General features: G+C 40.8%; 1 protein-coding gene across 4 annotated transcripts in view; it reads left to right on the top strand.

The window, feature by feature from the left end:
- Window positions 1–2,410: 2,410 nt before the first annotated feature.
- PDE5A (phosphodiesterase 5A) overlaps window positions 2,411–21,183 on the top strand; it is a 50,133-nt gene continuing 31,360 nt past the window's right edge. For 2 of the 4 annotated variants that reach the window (XM_058024546.1, XM_058024545.1), the window contains exons 1-3: window positions 2,411–2,492; window positions 14,897–15,479; window positions 16,176–16,265. In XM_058024546.1, coding sequence (XP_057880529.1) covers window positions 14,901–15,479; window positions 16,176–16,265 — 669 coding nt within the window. In that variant the 5' untranslated portion in view covers window positions 2,411–2,492; window positions 14,897–14,900. Of the gene's footprint in view, window positions 2,493–3,447; window positions 3,494–5,861; window positions 5,932–14,896; window positions 15,480–16,175; window positions 16,266–21,183 lie in introns of those variants that run through there. The other 2 variants (XM_058024547.1, XM_058024548.1) reach the window with 2 other exon arrangements.

Here is a 21,183-nt window from a genome sequence, read left to right as displayed (position 1 = left end):
GGACATTTTTATTTGTGTGACATTACTACAAGCCCTTCTCATGTTTAGAGCTACTCCACATCAATTCTATCCTCTGAGCTCTGGAAACAAACTGGAAAGCTGGGAGAGAGCTAAGATACACGGAGCTTTTTCAGAGCATTTTGGAAGCCAAAATTATGGAAGACTTTTTCCACTTTGACCATTCATTCTTTGTTATGCTTGGCCTTCATCCCCTCCTGTCACCCTGAAAATGAAAACAACATGTTCATTATTATTCATGGAAATTCATCGGATACGAGGAAGGCATCCCTTTTTCTCCCCCAGCTGTTCAGTTTTTATTTCTTTTGGGAAAGACTATGCTATTCTTTGCTTGGGTAGCAATCCTTGGAGCTGCTGCTTTGCCACTGAGTTCAGCACTGACCACCAGGACGATGATCATTTGGCTTCACTGATTCTTATCTGCAGGCTGAATAGGGGCCCCAGCAGCAGCAGCTGCAGCCACAGTCCCAGTTCCTTGCGGCACCGAGTACAGGGATGCTGGATGCACCTCAGCTGGCCTGGTATTTAACGGTACATGTTTACAGTGCTCCTTGGTGCAACCTCTGTTCCTGACAGGGGCCTACTGGATGTTACCACAGGATAAATGCTTATTTCTATTAGCGCTACTCCTAATTACATGAAATGAGATGCTATCTATTGCAGCTGACATAATTGCATTGACCATTACCTTGTTATTCTCCTATGAGACAGAGAGAAAATACTGTCCTACTTTTTAAATACCAGTAATTAAATTATACATTTGTATTTCTCCTTTTGTAAACAAACTCTTTCTGCTCTTAACAAAGAAGATATTTCCATGTGTTTGGTTCTTCTGCAATTGCTTTTTGAGACTGGATGAGCAGTACCATGATCAATATTCCATATGAGACCATTCAGGGAAGGCCATTTCAGTTATTTATAAAATCTGCATTCTATAATTGCATGTTTTACATTGCTATTATACTTAAGCATTTTAACACAGTGTCATTTTCCAAAACTTCTGCCTAGCTTAGGAGCTTTAACTGCCATGTCTACTGTAACCTCAGAACTCTTTTTCTGAAATGGTTAATGCAGAAATTTATGATTTACACAACGGGTTTATTTTATTCTTTTTCCTAACATATCACTCTTTCCAGGTTTTGGCACTAAACATCTGCTTCATTTATTGCCATGTTGTCTGTTTATGCAGTTTGCTTGGTAATTCTGCATTTCCCTGCTGAAGGCAAAGATTTGTCTTTGCCTTGAACAGCAGCTTGACTTGTGCTGCACGTAAGTGGCTTATGCTTTACCTCCACATTTGCTCTCTGGTCGCCATGCACAACATTTCCCCTGAGATTCTCTTTACAGCAGAGTAATGTTCATGTAAAACCTCCCTTTCTGTGTGCCTCATATTACACACAAACTCTGACAGCCAAAAGATACATGTGTCCAAGTCAGTGCTACACAGAGATGTGACACAAAGACATAGAAGATAAAACTTTTCCCTCGAGCTCATGGATAGGCTCTGAATTCCTCTGCTGTGAAGTTCCTGCTGTAGCCCCTTCTCAAGCTGCAGAACCCCACCTCTCTACATACAGGAGACAGATCTCTGTATCAGAAGTCTACATACACCTGAAAGGGGGTTAAGAGCAGCAGAAAATATTTCATACAATAGCTCTCAATTGACTACAGAGGAGAATAATTTGCAGGACTCTGTAGATTCCCCTCCCCGGAAACATTCTGCTATTTGTTATCTTACCTTCAAAGACACTGCACGTGTGGCAGCACAGGAAGCCATAGATATGCATTAGCCTTTGTGAAAGGTGCATTGTGAATGCAGAGGATAGATTGCTATGAACATGTGCACGTGCACATCATAGAATTGAACTACAATACATGAAAGTGGTGCTCAGTGTCAACCAAAATTGCAGTCCCAGCTGTCTAATTTTGAGAAAGTAGGAGCTGTGCGTTGAGCATCCTCAAAGCTAGGCTGTGCTTATTCAGAATCTAAAAGGGATCTAACAGCCGCACTGTAGGCATGAACGACTGTAAAACCAGGGGTTTAGTACTCGCATCCAGGCTGAGGTCTGTCAGAGACCACACTCTGACACCCGACAGCGGAACCCTCTAAAGCGACACTCGATCTGTCAAAAAGACACTTTTTCGAAGCAGGCGGGGCCGCGGTGGAGGTGGAGCCGGCTCTGCCCGCTGCGGGACCGGCGGCTGGGCCGGAGATGCGCTGGGGTGCCGCGGGCCGGGCTTCCTGCTGCCCGCACACCTGGGAGCGGAGCGGGGCCGGGAGCTCGGGGTACCGCAGCTGTAAAGCGGGCCGGGCCGGGCCAGGCCGGCAGCCGCGGCGGGAGGCGGCAGGGCGGCGGCGGCGGCGGGAGCATGGAGCGCTGCTCTCCCCCCGCGCCGGAGCAGGAAGCGGTGGAAGCGTGGCTGGACGATCACGGCGACTTCACCCGCTCTTACTTTGTTAGAAAAGCTACGAGGTAAGACCGGAGCGGCGGCGGATAGAGGCAGTTCCTTTTTTACAGGAAAACCTCGCTCTGTTCCATTTCACTTTGCTGCCTCCAAAGAAAATAAAAAGAAGCGTCTCCTACCCCACCCCCGCCGCCCCCGCTCTCGAAAGAGCAAGAACTGAAACCACCACGCAGCAGCTCCGTCCGGCTGCCACCGAAGGGCACATGCGGCGCTTCCCCGCCGGCTCTCGCCTTCAGCTCCCGGTTCGCGGCCGCTCTGCGGCGGGGAGCGCCCGCCCGGCACCGCGAGCTGCTCAGGGAAGCTGCCCCAGCCCCAGAGCTCCCCGTTCTGAGCTTTTAGTTATTTGTTTTGTGTTCTTCTCGGTTCAAACCAGACATAGTTAACTTCTCGTGAGTAGTGAGCAACTAGGCATTTCCCCGCCCTGCGAAGTAGGTAGAAGCCTCAAGGAGCATCTGATGTCTTTGGGGAGGGCGGGTTATGTCAGTGCTCAGTCATCTCAAAACAAAGGGCTGCTCTTCCAGGGCTCCGTCACCCTGTGAGTTCATCACCTTTTTTGACATAAGGGCGGCCCCCGCAGCGAGGGCCACGGATTAAGCGCTGCTGAGCCGAGGGCAGAGTATTCGAGACCGGAGCTCCGCCCGAGGAGGGGGCTCAGGAGCCCGTCCAGTGGGGAGAGCGCCTCTGGGACGCTGCGCCTTCCCCCGGGAGGGAGGCGGGGGTGCAGCCCGGGCAGGGCGGCGGGCAGGGAGGGGATCGCTGCCCGGATGAGCGGGGTGCAGCCCGGGCAGGGCGGCGGGCAGGCAGAGATCGCTGCCCGGGGAGCGGGCGCGCTGCCGGCAGGGGGCGGCGCGGGGCCGGCGGGCGCCGCCGCTGCTCGGGGGCGGCCGCTCCGCGCTCGCCCCTTCTCGGTGCCGGTTCTTACGAAGAACCCAATATTGAGGACCTGAAGAGCTCGTCTGGGCATTTCCCCCCCTTGACTTGACATGCTGCCTTTTGGAGATAAGACGAGGTATTTGCTCACTGTTGTCACACACTTCAAGAGCGGGACTTCAAGTTGATTTGGAGTAAATTCGGCTATTTTTAGAAGTGGAGTCAGGTTTCCATTTTGAATATTTTCCGATAAACAAAGCCGTGGGGGTGCAGAGCCCGGGCGATCTGCACTCCCACGGTATATCTTAGCGGGAGCTCGGGTTAGTAAGTCCTGCGGTTGGCTCCTCGGACACGGCGTCTCCGCGGGCTCGCTGCGCTCCCGCTCCCGAGCCGCTCGCACCATCTGCTCGCCGCTTCTTCCCCGAGTCACTTGGCGGGGATGGGTGCATTCTGAATGGGGTTTTGCTGCTGCTGCTCCTCTCTGCATGGGATGGGGCGGTAAGAAGAGAAATCCCCATTAATAATTGACTCGCAGAGAGCTAGAAAGCTTCAGGGGTCACCTGCTCGCTTGTGACCATCTGTTAGGCAGTCCCCTTTCTGCTGCTGCTGCTCTCTTAGGTTTATTCAACCGGGAGGGAAAAACCTTTGAAATGTTTTTTAAATGTGGATTTATTTTTTTTTTAAGGCTGTACATTGGTGCAGGATGCATAGATGGAAGTCGTTAACCTTGATGTTTGCTCTCCCGAGCACCAGTGCATGGTGTGGCACTGAAGGGCAGCTTGTTTGCCCAGGAAATAGGGTACTAGCAGCTTTAAGAAGTAACATTTTCCTGGTTCAGCCTATCACGCCTCCTTTGGAAACTGGATGTAGTATTGAACAAATAGGAATGCTAATTAATAGTAACCACTGTGTCAGATTTGTTTTCCCCATGGGCAGGATGGGTTAGCTTTTTTTTTTTTTTCCACTCTGAGGCACAGTTTTGCGTTTGTGCCGTTCTGAGAGAGGCAAGTACTTCAGACAAAACAATTCAGTGAGTCTCCGAGATAATGCCTCTGCAGTTAGAGAGGGGTTTGCAGAAACACTGTGGACTTTTGAGCCCTCGCTTGGCAACAATTCTGTGATGTTTCTGAAATGACGGAAACATTGCAATTGTGTCAAAACTCTCTTCTCTGCTGTCTTGCATAGAATGTTCTTTGTCCTTATTGTATAAGTAGAAAACTATATTTAATAAGGAATATCTCTGTTATATGTAAGTTTGTATTTAGAAAGACAAATGACAAATTACTTCACTGTATGTTGATACAAAGATGGTAACATGTAGACCTGAGTGGTTTGAAAGAACAGCTGTACTTTTTAAATTGGTTTAGTGTTCCACTTGGTAGTGTTATTTGGGGCTTGAAAAAAGAAAATCCTAGCATTTAATACTGTGCTTTGTTTTAGCTGAATCTTTGCAGTGCAGCAAACACTGAACAAAGACTATGCTGTTAATGTTTTGCTACTTAGCATTATATTTACTCTCTCAAGTAAAGCAGGGTTCCCTGAACTAGTTTCAACACTTTTCTAATCATAATTTACTGCTTCTCTTTTTTTTGTTTTGTTTCATAATATGCCAAAGTTCTCACAGGTCCTGGAAGCAATAGACCAAGAAGTTAGTTAATCTGGTGTTTTGCAGAGCATGGAGGCATATTCAGCTGCATGTTGTGAGGCACAATTGCTAAGGGATAAAGATAGTTTCTGTATCTGTTTCTCAAATATTTCTACATAGGAATAGGAAAAGATCACCTGCTTCATCTCTTTTGACTGCATAATACAAGCTGTTTCCACTCACATTAATGAGCTTTGAATTAGAACCTAATTTAGAAATTTTATAATGAGTTTGAGTAGTTAATATATTTTTTTCTGCAATTAATTAATTCCCACAGTGTTTGATATGTTAGTTCTGTTGGTAATTTCCAGACACAAAGAAGTTTTAATTAAGTGTCTAAAAAATACCTAGAAGGTGTATGCTTTGTGATTTTTTAAGTATGGGGTTAGGGTTATCATCTCATATAATTGAATAGTTGCCTCCTGATCCAGTTTGCATAGGGCAGTTTTATATTAGTATCCCTTGTTGTGGTTTGAATAAAAATTGTATTTTTTGGTGAGGTGGCACTTTAAAAAGATGTTTCTTTCTATTCACAATATGTTCATAAAGTGACAACTGTTGGAGTCACTGTGCTCCCCAGCCCATGTGCTGGCTTCTTGGAGAGAAGGGCTGCAGGTTGTCAGCTTAACAAGTCTGCACCTGTGTTTCTCTCTCCCCTCCGATGTGTTGCAGAAGATGAGCACATTCCAAGGGCTCACACCTTGTATTTTGATCTGCAATGCCTCGAGGCTGGCAGTGGCTGCAGGAAGGCCACATCCCGGCCTCCTTCCAGGCTGGGCTCCCTTTATGGATATTGTCCGATAAAACTGCGCTGATTGACTTCCACGGGAGCAGTGCGAGGCTGCAATCCTACACGCCTGTAATCCAGGTGAATAGCTGGAGTCCTCCCTCCTCTGAGGAGGTGAATGAACTGGGATCCCATGAGTAGGAAGGTATGAAATCAGATATTTATTACTTTATCTTGTACCAGGCAGGTGAGTGGCATGTGGAGGCAATATAAATAGCTCTTATCTGTGAGGTGCTGTTCCAAGATGATCAAAGTGCAGCACAACAAAGGGGAAGTGTGTCACCGGCACACTTGGGGACGGGATGAATTTGGTTCACTCAGTGAGGCTGGGGTGGCTGACAAAGCTTCTGGCTGGAGAGTTTGGCACTGCACACCTAAGGGTCAAGAGTTTTCAAATGCCTTGCTCCTATGAAGTTGAAGCTTTTTTTCTTTTTTCCCTGTGTCTTTTTATTTTCCCCTTCCCACAGTTTTAGAATTGCTTATCGTATTCCAGCTTCCGAGAAGCAGAAACATTTTCAAGTAAGGTGATTCTGCTTTGCTGCTGCAACTATGGTTGTTCTAACTAGATGATATAAAGGCATTATCTGCTGGGGTTTGGGTCACATTTATGGCTAAATTCATTAGCCTTTTTGTCTTTCTGAAGTTTTGTCTTTTTACATTCCTTTAAAAAAAAAACAATGCATGCCTTGCCATGCTATAACATCACACTTATTTCAACCCGCTACGGAATATTTTTGTACTTCTGACTTCCTGCTTGTCCCTGTTTTAAAAATATGGGAGTGATTCTTAGTGCTCTTGGCTCTCAGAAGCAGCAGACTCCAAAACAGCAAAAGTATTTTTTCTCTCAATTGGAGGTAACTGTATTCTTACAGGCAGAATTTTACCTGATTCCCTAAATGTATGGTGTGCTGAAGATAAATTATTGACCCAAATCCTACATGCCCTTCAGTTGAAATAAGATTAATTTGTTATAAATACATCTTGTTTTATTAGCAGGTTTGAGAAATATTTACAAATGAATTAAGGTGATGTTGTATTTGGAAAAATAAATGTTCTTAACAGTATGGTACTTCGCAGTACTTCCCCGAGGATTCCAGAACTGGTGTTTACTGGGAAACTGTGCTAAAATTCAGATATTGCATTACTTGAATATATCAGTTACATTTATTACTTGGAGAAAACTCAAGCACAGTTTTTTGGGACTTTTTTTTTTTTTCTTCTTGATGGCTAGTGGACAATCAATTTCTAGTGTGCTGCCTGTGGTACTGCATTAGTCAGGACATTTGCCTTCTAGTCTCTGTCTAGAGGGCTTTTAAAAATGTCTTTCAGTGTGAGCCAGCTATCTGAAGTTCAAGCTCCTAAATATTATGTGTCACATGTGTTCAGTGCATTGGTACTGAGTGTGTGCTTATTTTTTCTAATTGAATGAAATTTCTGATTTTCAAAGATAAAGCTATTGGATGTTTTCTGCACTGAAATGTGCTGTAGCCTGTGTTTTTTCTTTAAAAGGTGTTGCATACCAAAAAAAGTATTAATCCTAAAAATGCACAGATATGAACTCTTATAAGCACTCCTAACATAAGCTTGGTGAGTAGATAGTGGGCTTTGAAGTTCCATGATTGAAGGACCCCAGTAGCTTTCATGGAGGCACAGAATCCTGTGCAGATAGTTGGGATATGCTGCAAGGGGACTGCATTTTCTAAGTTACCCAGTGTAAAGCATTAATGAGAGGGCTGCAGACCCACTGATTCTTGGGACCACAGCCTGAAACCCACAGGAAGCAGTGGTGTTAATGCAGGGGGTCAGAATATTTTCTCCCACTTACTTGGTTTTATTGGATGTTTATCAAGCTTTTCTGAGATCTAAGTACAGGGGAAAAAAATCAATTTCTGTTTGAGTCTTGGAAAGTTTTCTTGTTGGTATAATGATGCTCATAGTATCCCACTTATAAATAATGTATCAATATCCTTCCTTATGCCTTTCATGATAACAGCAAAGCTTTAAGATGCTCCCAAAATATTTTAACTACTGATTCAGGAAGCTGAGGAATGTTACCAGTATTCACCTAGTTGCAAATGTGATTGACTACATCTGGCATTTGTTGTTGGAAATAAAGTGAGGTGAAAGCTGGAGTATTTTGGAAACAATCTTTAAAACAGCAATTACTGTAGACTGAAGAAATTGTCATTTGAGAAATGATAAGAAATGACTTACTAGCAATTTACATCTTAAATTCCCCCAAAGCTCTAAACTGAACTCCTACACAGTATCTTTGGTATGGTGATGAACAAGTCAGCAGAAACTGAGTGGCTACAAGGAGAATGTGCTTTCACTCAGTTCCACTTGCCCTGTGCAATAAAGAAACAAATGGGTGTGCACATTAATTAAAATACACTGGTGAGTCTTAGAGTATGGGTAGAAAATAAGATGGGGCAAACCACTCTGACAGTTTTTGCCTCTTTCTGTTTCAGGCTAACCATTACCATATTACAGTACTTTTGATCTTTTGATCTCATCTGCAGGAGACTCATGAAAGTTCGACAGCTTTCTTTGATTTCTAAGTTATAGAGGATCACGGAGGTTCTGTATTGGGTATCTGCTGAAGAACCCTCATGTAAAGAGGATATAGGCAATACATTCTTGATGTGAACTAATATGCTACCACCTACTTTCATTTTCACCCTTAAATTGTTTTGGTTTTGTCATTGAAAAATATAGTTAATAAAAGCACAGTATAGAAGTACTTCTTTTCCTTACTGGAAAAGAAACGTACATAAATTTATATAGAATGCTTTCTCATTTATACGATTGACTTGAAGAAAACTATATTTTAAAAAGGGCATTAAATACAGAAGGAGCTATTTGTAAACTGCCAGAAAAGAAGCCCTATTCAAACAGCCCTCATGTATAACACAATGAGTGTAATTTCACATTGGGTTTGGCATTGAAAATATCGCCACAAAGTATATTTGCTTAGTAAAAGATATGTATTTTCCCACTTATTTGTGCATTATGTGCACTCACCCCAGCAGAGAGAGCCATCCCAGAGCCTCTGCACTTCAGTCATACTTAAATTCTGGTTTAGGAATTCAGGTGGAAATTAACCAGTGCTGAAGATTTATGTGAGGTCTCCAAGCACATGTTAACTCTTAATCCATTTTTCACTGAAATTACTGGTATTGTCTTACTGCTTTCCCAACAAAATCATTTGTACCTAGTTATTGTTATTTTTTTTCTTTTTTTATGGGCTGGGAACAAGAAGCAAACATAGGGAGGAGAAATAAAGGTCAGGTTTTAGAATTTTAACTTTAATCCCTGAGGATTTATTCTGTCTTTATTTATAGTGCAAGTAGAAAGTCTCTTTAGTGGAAGAAAGCTTTCTTGTAAAAAGTGAAGCTTGAAGTTAGGTTATTAAAGAAAACTTGAAAATAGCCAAGAATAGCCTATCAGTGTTAGTTTTCCAATTTGAATACTTTTGCTACTAGTAAAGCCACCTCTGCCTTCTATTTTTTTAAAAATGAGCATTCAGACAAGATGAAAATTCCGTCGTTCTAAAAAGTTGTTTCAGTCTCTCATGAGCATGGTTTGAATCAGGCATTAATGTTCTAAATTAAGACCTGTATTCAAACAGAAGTCATTTGTGCCAATTGAAATGTTTAAAGCTAAATGTATGCTAATATATTTGACCAAGTTGTGCTAAAAAACTGGCACTGTTGTATTTCATATTCCAGAACTGCTTGCCTACCACTGTGAGAAATGACACCTCCAGTAACTGTAATTGGGAGGGGTTTAAGGAAAAACATCTAGTGTTTTGTTAATCTACTATTTTAGTCAGTTTGAAAACATTCCTTTTACAGTTTACAGTCTGTTTGCTGTTTTCATCTAACGAGGCCTTATACAATTTCTTTAAATCTTTCCATTGCTAGAAAAGAGACAAAACCACTTAGAATGTGATTGTGAAACTGGAAATACTAGAAAGAAAATGGGAAGGCAAGTATAATAACCAAGCAGCTTTGTATTTCAAACTCCTTTGCTAAAACTGAATAGTTTTGGAGTTTTTGCTAATGCTTTAAATGATTTCTGTGACTAAATTATGTCAAGATGCTGGAGAGAAATATTAAGACATCTAGTGGTTATTTAATGGAAGGCAATTGATAAAACAGTTATGAAGTTTAGCTTGAAATATTATTGATTTCAGCATTGTCAGGATTAGGCTACAGGAATTCAGACACTTGAAAGCTGGCATTTTCTGGTAGGCAAGTTTGTAATCCCTCTGCTGAAGTGTTACCAATAACTGCTGCTTTGAATGAAAAATTAGCAGAACAGTTTGGAGAAGCTAAAACAACTACTAAAACATCATACATGGTAAATATGAGTGGTTTGTGAGTGACAAGGAAAACCGGGAATTATTTGCTGTTTCATTGAAAACTACTTATTACTGTGTTCTGTTATGGAACTGCGAGTGTTATGCATTCTTTGTGCAAGGTAAGTAGCACTCAGTTTTTACTGTTGTTGTTGCACCTCAGCGTTATTTATCTTTGCATTCTGTTTTTTGTACGTTTCCACCAAAGGTGCCAAGTAGTTGTGCTGAATGCTCACATTGGTGTGTTCTTACATAGGCTATATGTAAGCAAGACAATTGCAACCTGGCTATTAAACGTCTCCACTAGGTTGGGTTGTTGTTTTTTGGGTTTTTTTGAGAAGTCTGCTGTGTACTTTGAAGATGATCACAATGAAGCAAAGATGGGTACAATAAATTATTTCATGTTCCTGGTGTATGAGTAGCATAGTGATTAGTGTTGTGTCAGTATGGTTTGATGTACACGGCACAGGAAATGCAGCCAAGTCCTCTTCAGCTCTACACGTGCCTTCCTGCATGATCTGGCTCAAGACATGTTGCTTCCTTGTGTCTGTGTTTTCTCAACCATTGATTTTTTTTTTTGTTTCTTTTATTGCCTATTAATACTGAAAACTTCTTGCTTTAGGGACAGGTCTATCTGTGCAGCAATTAACAATTCAGGGCCAAAGTCTTAATTCTTCTGAAGCTTGCAAGGTCTCATGTACTGCAGATTACTTGTTCTTGTATATAAGCAGTGACAGAGAGGGGAGGATCACACCATCTTTTTTCTTTTTTTCTTCAATGTTTTGCCTGCCATTGCATTTTTATCCCCTTCTTAGCACTATCACTTAAAAATTCCTCTCCAGTTTTGTCATCTGCTGAAGTCACCGGCCAAATTCAGCAGTCACTACTGTCATGCTTTGTAGAGGAAAGATTGGATTTGGCTGATAGGAATGACTAAAAATTGCTAACTTCATATTCTACTATTCCTGTTCATGAGCTGTGGAATAAATTGTCTTTCTTGAGTGAAGGCTCATATTAAAGGGTCACAGTGCAGTAAAGGATGCATTCCAGTTGTGAGGCATGTGGGTCCTGTAGCTCTTCAACTCAGTGATTACCATGCTGGGATAGAGACATTGCACTGAGTTTAACTGCATGGATCACTGTGGATCAGTATCTGCTCCTGAAACCTCTAAACTAAAGCCAGAGTCTTGTCCTTACAATCAGCTCTTGACAATGCCAGTGCTTACTGAAGACTCTTCCTATGAATAGTCCCAAGTGTTGGTTTCTTCCTGCAGTCCTTTCAAATAACATCTTAATTGTACATGGAACTCGGTGCTAATTTCCAGGAGCCTCACTCGTGGCTCAGGACGTGTCTAGTGTCAGATATCTGCTGTGCTATTTCTGTGCTCTGAGAGTACTTGTGTTAGCCATAATACCCTTCTTGTCATGCATTGTTAAATAGGCCTGAGTGCCAACAAGCGGACGCATGTCAAGGCACCTAGCGATTTTAAATTGAGTTAGAATACGTCAGCTCATGCGAAATGCTGGTTCTTCCACCCCTGTGTGTAACTGGGTGAGTAAAAGGAGCTAAATAGTTTCCTTGTTAGAAGAGGCATTTGGTAAAGGTCACTGAACACTGTTCTTTTTCCAGTTGAATTTGAATGGCTTTCCTGTTGCCCAAAGTAAAATACTTAACAGGCTTGAGGTTGAAAGCCATGCTTTAACCGGTTTAGTTAAGGATTTGTTGTTGGTGTTAATCTAAAGAGCTTTCTGAGAATCATGCAGTATGTTGGCAAATTATTGAACCATCACCCAAGAGAAATCAAAGGACATGAATATGTTACTCATAATTATGCAGCTTCACATACAGCTCTGTTCAATGTTTAAGTGCTTCATAAACAGTGCTGATACCCAACAAGTAGTTCAGTTCTTGTTAAACATTATTCCTTTCATGTGAAAGGTATTATAGCTGTGTTCCACATCCCTCAATAACCTCCATAAGAAATGGAGGTTATTTTACACAGTAAAAAGGCAAGAGGGTAAAAAATTAATGCTGTCACGGCCACAGTTTGAGAACAGGTATTAGCATTCAGAGTACATTGTTCTTACTGATTGCTATTGCTACACCATTAAGGCCTGGGGAAATCATAACACAACACTGCAGAATAAACAAAATGACAGGTTTCTACTGATAAATTAAATTTCTGCTGTAGTTTTTTCTTTTTATGCATGAAGGGTAACAGACTCTTTCTCTGCCTTGCATCTTGTATCAACACATCAGTGTATGTAAATTCAGTGTACATCAAGAGAAGGGAAAAGGATAGCTTTTTATATTCGCCTTTCCTCAGGAGTCAGTAGGCAGTGAATCAGATTGCTCTGCAAATTGCAGTTGCCCAACAACAGCACAGGTTCATTTCCAGACATGCCTTCAAACATGTGCATTTTCAATTACACAGCTTCTGAGCCTCATCAGTCATTGGAGAACCCCCTCCATCTGGTACCATGTCATTACTGCTACTTTTCAATCTTACCTTCCATTAATGCCAGTCCTCAGTGCTCAGAAAGGAAGTCAGCACACACGTGAATCTGGGTCAAGTCAGCAATCTTCTTTAAAACTATCAATTTTCTATACCTACCTACTTCTGTCTGAGGTTTAAATGCCTCCAGCTGGCATTTGCAAGTTCCTTTCTGCAGCATTAGTGCTGGATGATAGTTTTGTTTCGGAGAAGCCAAAATTTCCAGGTTATTTTTTATTTTGAGGTGATCAGAGTAAAACAAAAAGGACCCACCAATAATGCACCTGCTAACAAGAGTTAGCTGCACTGATTTTAGAGGTTGTACTGTATTTACATACAGATTTTCCTATCTTTAGCTTTTTAATTTTCTTAAGGATATTTTGGGTCATTTTAATTGAAAATGTTTATTCTTTCTCATTCAGTCTAATAAATGAAAATTCTAAGTGTAACCAAATGCTAGGTTCTTATTTTGGCTCTCAGTGAAACAACTTTTGCACATGTGACACTGTCCTATGCAAATCATATTATGCATTGCAGTAATGAATGGTCACAGTTCCCACATTTAATGTTTATCCTGTTTAAGTAATGGAAAGTAATATTGTTGAAGTCAAATTTGTTACGATATATTAGTTGTTCTTCACTGCAAGAAACACTTGCATGAGGTTACTGCACAAAAATAGGTATCACTGCTTTAACTAAAGGAGGATCATTGGTTTTTATGAATTCAATTTTTTTATAGCATTTTTTGTTTTTTTCAGTTTTTTAATAGCATTTTGTTTTCATATAGTTGAGGTCTCCAAATGGCGATGGAAGAAACTCTTTCAAGCCTTCCTAACAGAAATCAAATGAGTTTCCTTTTGTGGATGGCTTGCTATTAAAAATAATATTGTTGGACTTTAGATTTTAATTGATCACTTTGCTGTGAGTTAAGGGCCAATTGTGTTTGCAGCATTGCATCTTACAGCAAAGATAAAGGTGTGCTCCAACGAAAATAAGACAGTGCTTTTCATATGTAATGTACACTGATGTGTGTAACTGATCAGCAGCTGACTAACCTGACTCACTTCCATGGCTTCATTCAGCTTCACTCTTCAAATTCCTGTGGTCTGCTGAGTAAATAAAAAATATCCCAAATTTAAAACATGACCACCATGAAAGGTTTCCAAAAGATCAGACTTGTTAATAGGATTTTTGCTGTTCTGAGGCTCAAATGTTATGTAATATAGCAAAAACCCATTTCTTCTGAGATTAGGGCATTTGCTGTGAGGAATCCTTGACACTAAGCAAATAAAATAAAAAGCCCAGTATTTAAAAAAAACTCAACCAAACAAAAGACAAAAAAAAGCCTGAAAGAAAAACCCCCAGATTTTGGATGAGAAAATGATATTGTGATAAAAAATGTAGACTCATGTTATGATATGCTGTATTTAGTGAGGACATTTTTAAGGTTGGCTTTCTAGTACTAAGTTAATTTGAGAAGCACAGTTAAATACTAGAAATGCATGGCATTTTTTGATTGGTGGTGAACACTTAAAAATACAGTTTTAGGGTTATTCAGTATTTGGGGTTGAGTTAGACAATGAGTGTCATCTGCAAGGAAAGGAAATAGGAGAGATGCATGAGAATAGTCTGTTCTTATTTTGAAAGGGGTTGAATTGGTAATAATAAAGTTTCTTTGTTTTTTAAGCAAAGCTTTTATGCTTTGAGTCCAACTAGTATTTTTTATTAACTTGGAGGGCAAGGAGGTTAACTTTAGAAACAGTATATTGCAACAGAAAAATAGGAAGGACTGCTGGTGATTGCAGGTGATTGACTGAGAGAATTAAAGTTTGAAATTCTTTTTAGAGGTTAAAACCAGAAAGTTCTGTCTTCAAATGAATATGAACATATATATATCTTATACAGAAATCCAAATCTTGGGAATGGAAAAGACTGGAACATTTCAGTCACAAAATGATGGTGCAAACTTCTGATCTGTACTCTGAAAGCCAAAGCATAAGTGGTCGTTCTCTGCCCTATTCAGGTATTTCCTCTAGGCAAAAATAGCTTTTTTACGGGGCAGAAAATGTTACTGCTTAATCTGGGCTAAGTGCTGCATAAAACTGGGGAATATTGATGTAGAGGAGTCTAAAGGTGCATCAGTATCCTCTGTGTGAAAAGGTTTAGTTATCCTCTCACAGCGCTAGCTTCCAGTATGTGCTGGAGGATTTTCAATTCACGTCATTTGCTGTATTTTTGGTTTTGTTTGACAGAGAAATGGTTAATGCATGGTTTGCTGAGAGAGTTCACACCATCCCAGCCTGCAAGGAGGGAAACAAGTCCCAGAGTGAGGCCTGTGCCTGTCACCAGCCTGCCTGTGCCGAGACCACCAACTCCGGGACACCAGCGAGGAAAATCTCCGCTTCTGAATTTGACAGACCCTTAAGGCCTATTTTTGTCAAGGACTCAGTAGGAGCAGTGAGCTTCCTCTCTGGCTCTGACAAGAAGGAACAGATGCCTCTGCCATCTCCAAGGATTGAGACCAGTGCAGGGGATCAGTGCTCCAGACTATTAGAACTTGTGAAAGATATTTCTAGTCACTTAGATGTCACAGCTCTTTGCCATAAGATCTTCCTACACATCCACGAGCTGATCGCAGCCGATCGCTACTCCCTGTTCCTGGTGTGTGAGGACAGCTCCAACGAGAAGTTCCTCGTGAGCAGGCTCTTTGATGTGGCAGAAGGATCCACCCTGGAAGAAGCTTCCAACAACTGCATTCGCCTGGAGTGGAACAAGGGCATTGTGGGTCACGTGGCAGCCATAGGGCAGCCTCTCAACATCAAGAATGCCTATGAGGTAAGCCAAGGAAATTGGTCTTCAGCAACTCTTGAAAAAGTAGAAGCTGCTACATCATCAGCTGCTGGAATATTGCCATTTTAGTGCCTGTATTTGGTGCTGTATTGACTTGAAGTGGCTGAGATGCAAACTTGACACTGGTTTTGGTTATAATACATGTATTGTAGATACATGTGCGTACAGAGACATGAAGCTGGGACTAAAGAAATCAGTTCTGTTGAGGTCATTATTCAGTTTTCAATACTGAGGTGAAAAAATGAAACAAGCAATCTCTCATAAAAACAAAACCACAAACCACATTATGAGACTGTTCTTCTGTGGGCACAGATCTTTTAGTGTATTACTGCAATTTCTTCTTGATGATAAAAGGTAAACTAGGGATGGTTAATCCATGAGCATATTTATTATAATGATGGTCTAGGCTCAAAAACAAGGCTTCTCCTAGGGCTTGAGTTTTTTGTTGTTTATAGCAACAGTCTTAATCTATTGGCACTCATGTTCCACACAAATGCTTTTCTGTTGTTACCACACTGATAGGAACAACTTTATATAACTATTGGCTGGTAATGGAACCTTTGTTATCCTGGGTTACAGTCAAATAAAATATTAAACTTTTCTTAATTCATAAACCAAGGAAGGAAAAGAACCGGTCTTTAAGCTAGTAGTCTAAAAATAGCATTTTTTTTCTTGTATCAGGATCCAAGATTCAATGCAGAAGTTGACCAGATCACAGGGTATAAGACTCAGAGCATTCTCTGTATGCCAATAAAGAATCACAGGGAAGAGGTAAGTTGTAATCTTGGGATCACTTCATGTAACACTGTTTCCATGCTGATGCTTTAAACTTTCATTAGCTGGCAGTCATCATCTACCAACCATCTTTTTTTTTTTTTAACAAGACTGCTTATGTTTGTTTAGACTGTAATTTTATCTTATCTAGTTGAGTAATGTAAGCCAAAGGCAACTGTCAGGAAGAGTTTAATTCTTTAATTCCCAAAAGCAGCAGTAGAATATATATATATATATATTTAACTCCAGAAGTGCTGTTCCTACTTCCTGTACTCAGTATCTGTCAGCATTGAAGTTCTCTGCACACTTACTGGTCTATCTCAAATTGTGATTAAGTTACTGTACTTCAGCTTAGCTTGTATCTATATTGCTTAATTCAGAGGGCACAAACTGGGTTTTATAATTTTCTGAAAACCTGATTATTTTTACACTCTCTTAACATGGTTCCTAATTTATTACTTATGAGCTAAGAGCCTGACATCAGGCATTGAAAAACACAGTGTCAATGTGATTCAGAAAAGTCATCCTCAAGTCATAACTTAAATCACTCCTAAATCACTCCTAATTTGAAACAATGTGAATCTGCTCACTGAACTCTTGCCCATATTTCCTCTCCATGCTGCATCTCATGGGAGCTCTCTCATCCTGTCTCATCCTATTGCAGTAGGAAGAATTTTTCCTATGGGCTAACAACACCTTCTTACCCTGACTATTTGAAGAGTGAATTCAGTGAAGTCCATGAAAGCCAATGAATTGGGAAAAGAGGAGATGCACTCTTTGGGAGTAAGGAAAGTCTGGTTGGATTTTCTTTGATCCTCACTGCAGTGGCCTTTAATCAGTTCTAGAATACTCATAAAATATAAGGCCCTCCACACAGTGTGTCAGAGGTTTGAAATGGGGATTTCTCTCCTGGAATTCATTTATTTTTCAGAGTGTTCATAGTTTGCTTCCAGAAAGCTCGAGCTCCCAAAAAGAAATGTTGCCAAGATTGATTTGAAGGCATCATACCTTTTTTCTGCTCTTCCATCTTTCACTCCTCTTCTAGAGTGTCACCTTGACTTCTACTGCATTGAACCTTTTTTTTTACAAAGTAAATTTATTAAACTCCTGCATTAACTTGTTTATTGAATCTCATTCTAGCCAACCCAGATGATCAGCTGGTATTTCCTTTCTTCACATTCTGCAAATTTCAGCTTAAATTTTTTGTTCCATTCTTCCAAGGACAGCACTTGATCCTTTCCTCCTCCCATTCCTGCTTAAAAGTCTTCCTCTTTCCCCCTGGCAGCAGTCACTGCTGGCCCTGGGCCAGAAGATGAACAAAGCAGATGCCATGTGAAGAATTGTCAGGGATCAGTGGTCCATGTCAGGCTGAAGCAAGGCTTCCAATTTCACCCAAGCCATGCCATTTTCTTTTTGTCAAATGGAAAGAGATGGTATGCCCCACAGAACTGGGTACAGAAATGAGCTACAAAGCCTTGCTGCCTGGGGAGTGTGGAAGTGCTCAGCTCTCACCAGGTGCTGGTGGTGGGTGGGGAAGGCATGAGAGCTGCAGTCTGTTTATCCAGTCCTCCATGACTGAAGGGCTGAATAAACCTGCAACGGGCCGTGTCTTCGGCCAGCTTCCTCCTCCTGAGTGCATCAGCAAGCGGAAATGAAGCGGGAATTTGTTTATTTTGACAAGTTCAGCCAACCTGAAATTTGAGGAGTCTTATACTCACAAGCAATAACTTGAAGGTGTTAAACTGTAAGGTTTCTCACAGGGAAGGATGGCAGTTACTAAATTTTTTCAGAGTTCTACAGTCTCTACCAGAACGTTTCTCTCATTCTCACTGTAACAAATGACTGACATGTTTTTGGAGAGACACTGGAGTCAGTCAATCAGTCCTTAATTTTCCATTTGTATCCTGCTGCTTTTTCTGTTTAAAAATCCCCCAAACAACAGAACCAGAACATTGGTTCCTCCCTATTAAAAAAATAAATAGATAAAATTTAAAAATTCCCAAAGCCCCTCTAGAAATATTGAGGCTTGTGAATGCTGCCTTAGCCCAGGATGTTAGCAATCACAGTTAAAAGATGATTCTGGAAGACATCCAAAAATAAATGCTGAGAAAGAGGAGCAACTGGGGCTTTCTGTTTGTTTGTTTAGTATTAGTGCTATTTTTTTCAAACAAAAGAGTCAGTAATTGAGAGGAGGAAAATCTCATGCTGATTACTAAATCCTCTGGGCCTGCTGAAGTACGGAGATTTTTCCAGTAGATGTTTTTCACATTTGCCTCTATTTCTACGAGGCATGTGAGAAACCAAGGTCTCATTTAAAAATAACTGCTAGTAAGAAATTCCATAAATGAAAACAATTTGATTCACAGAAGAGCTCAGGGAAAGGACCCAGGAATTAGCAACAATGAGACACATTGCAGTGCAGTAAGAGGACTTTACCTTTGATACAGTTTTGTAGACACTTGTAAACAAACAGTCATTTTGACAAGATTGGATAGGGAATAGACGTCCTTAGTCCATTCCTCAGCTTAAACCAACTTGTGGAGCTTTCCAGCAGGTTTGGGATACCTAGAGAATGGATGGTTTCTGAAGCACAGAGCCACCACAACTACCACACAACATCTCCAGGAGTGATACAATTTTCTGTTATTGCTGGTATTCTTGTTGTTTTTTTGTTTTTTTTTTTCTTTGAGCTGGGCATAGTAATTTTCACAAAAAGCAATCTCAGTTTATATTCTACTAAAATACTAAAATCGATGGGTTTTTCTCATATGGAGTTTTCAGCTGACTTAACTGAGACACCTCTCTCATGCTGTGAGCATGTAGGACTGAATTTCCTAGTAATTGTCTAGGGAAATGTTGGCGGTTTTTTTCGGGCAATGTTTACTCAGTTGTTTGGTTTGTTGCTTACTGGGACCTATCTCCTGTCACAGGGAAGCTTTTCCCAAAAAATCAGGGGTCCTGCTACTTACAACAGCCTTTGAAAATCCCCTGTTAAATTTTATGGTGTAAAATGGGACTGGGTATGTCACCTTTAGCCAGCTAAGTCATCTTCTCCCTCAGAAAGCCCTTCAGATAGCAAGTCCCAATCATTGTAGGATACAGCAGGTCTAGCCAAGCTGACTTTAAACAAACTCAGTTCCAGCAGCAATCTTGCTGCAGCATTATGGAGATCAGTAATTTGCTTCTTGGATGGATTTTCAGCTTATGCTGAGACACACATTATAGTAGCCAGACTGCTGCAAAGCGTGGAGGCTGATGCTGGCATGAGCGATAGAAAGGGATGTGAAATTTTTGTTGATAAAAAATGAAAGTCTGTAAATACAGTTCTGTCACTGCAGGATAATTTTATAAGTTTGAATCCAACCTCTACAAAACCAGGAGAGCAAAGTAAAGTCAACACTGCTTTGTCTTCTGTAGTGGGTATCTTCTCTTATCAAAAATGTTATTTTTCTCATTTCTGTTACTATTCTTTGGCTTTAATGTAAAGTAAAGTAAATAAAATATATATCTCCTTAAGAAGCAATATTAATTACATCAGAAGTCAGCTTAAGTAAGAACCTACCGAAAAAGGCACCACCTGCCTTTAGAGCTGGAACAGCTTTCACACAGTTAGGACTGTGATTTTAATGTGCACAATATTGCAGCATGAAACCATCCATAGAAAATCCAGAGCACAGCCATGAGCATTAAAGCCATCAGTTGTCACCTACTGGGCACTCAAGGTAGCCTGCTACTTTCAGAGGCAGCACTCAACTAAATTTTTACTGTTTTCTTACAAAGCTATCTGATAATTAGAAGAAATCTCTCCTTGTAATGTGGATCAGGATTTATTAAATCGGAAAAGTAGCACAACTAGAAAAGGTTAGAGAACAGGTAGAGCACTGGAAGATCACCTGTGTTATCAGCAAGAATACAATCAGGAAAGCTGTGTTCAGATGTGGTAAAACACAGGTGGGTATTGAATCAGCAATTGCTGAAAGGTTTGTTCTTCTTTGGAATAGAAAGTAAGGGAACAATTCCATCATCAAAATTGCTTTTTGTCTTTGTGGTCTATGTCTGTATTGTGTGATCTGAATGGAAAAGAGCAAAGTACTTGGTTTCTGATCCAAGGGGAATTTCCTTCTGCTCACCCCTTAAGCTCTTTCAACAGAGCAAACCTGGAAGAAGGCTCTTGTTGGGAACTGCAGGACTCCTCTAGACAGGGTTCTATAACCCCATCTGCCTAGTCCAAACTGGAGGGAAAGCTCAGGAAAAGGAGCTTGTAGTACTCCACTGCTCACTTCAGTGATTAGGCCATCAACTCACAAGTGTCAAAGCATAAGCAGATCCTAATGACTTCAGTCTTTCCTTAGCCTTGGTTTTCTTCAGTCCAGAGTAATATCTTAAAGCTTTTTTAGTTCCCTGTCTAGCTGAGCCTAGAGCACTTGATCACCTTTGATTCAGTTTTTCTGCTGATGCAATCATAACTCCCAGCTGGAGATCAGATTTGGCCTATTATTTGTGATTTGTGTAGAATAAGTTTTAAAAATGAGGATTTGAGTTTCATGTTGTGCTTAGAATTCTCTAAAATGCAAGTGTATGTTCTCCATAGCCCCAAATGCTACCACATGATTGACTTTTGTCCTAATTACATAATTACTTTAGTAACAGGAGCAGATCCTCTCGAGTTTCCTACATCTTCTCCTAATTACCTGGTTGCAGGCAAGACTCCAATGGCATAAAAATGCCCCACTGAAGTTTTTCTCATTACTGTCTCTGTACTATATTCTATGGAATTCTGAAAAGTGCACTGAAATTTTAACTGACGCAAATGAAGCCAGAATTTGGGACAGTTTAATTTTTCAAACTGTTCATTTTGTATGAAAAAGAAATGGGCACAACACAAAGTTGTCTGGAAGCTTAGAATGCCACTGAA

Source organism: Melospiza georgiana, chromosome 5, assembly GCF_028018845.1.
Source record: "Melospiza georgiana isolate bMelGeo1 chromosome 5, bMelGeo1.pri, whole genome shotgun sequence".
Classification (NCBI taxonomy): Eukaryota; Metazoa; Chordata; class Aves; order Passeriformes; family Passerellidae; genus Melospiza; species Melospiza georgiana.
The sequence above is the reverse complement of the archived record's forward strand: the minus strand, read 5'-3'. Positions and strand labels throughout refer to the sequence as shown.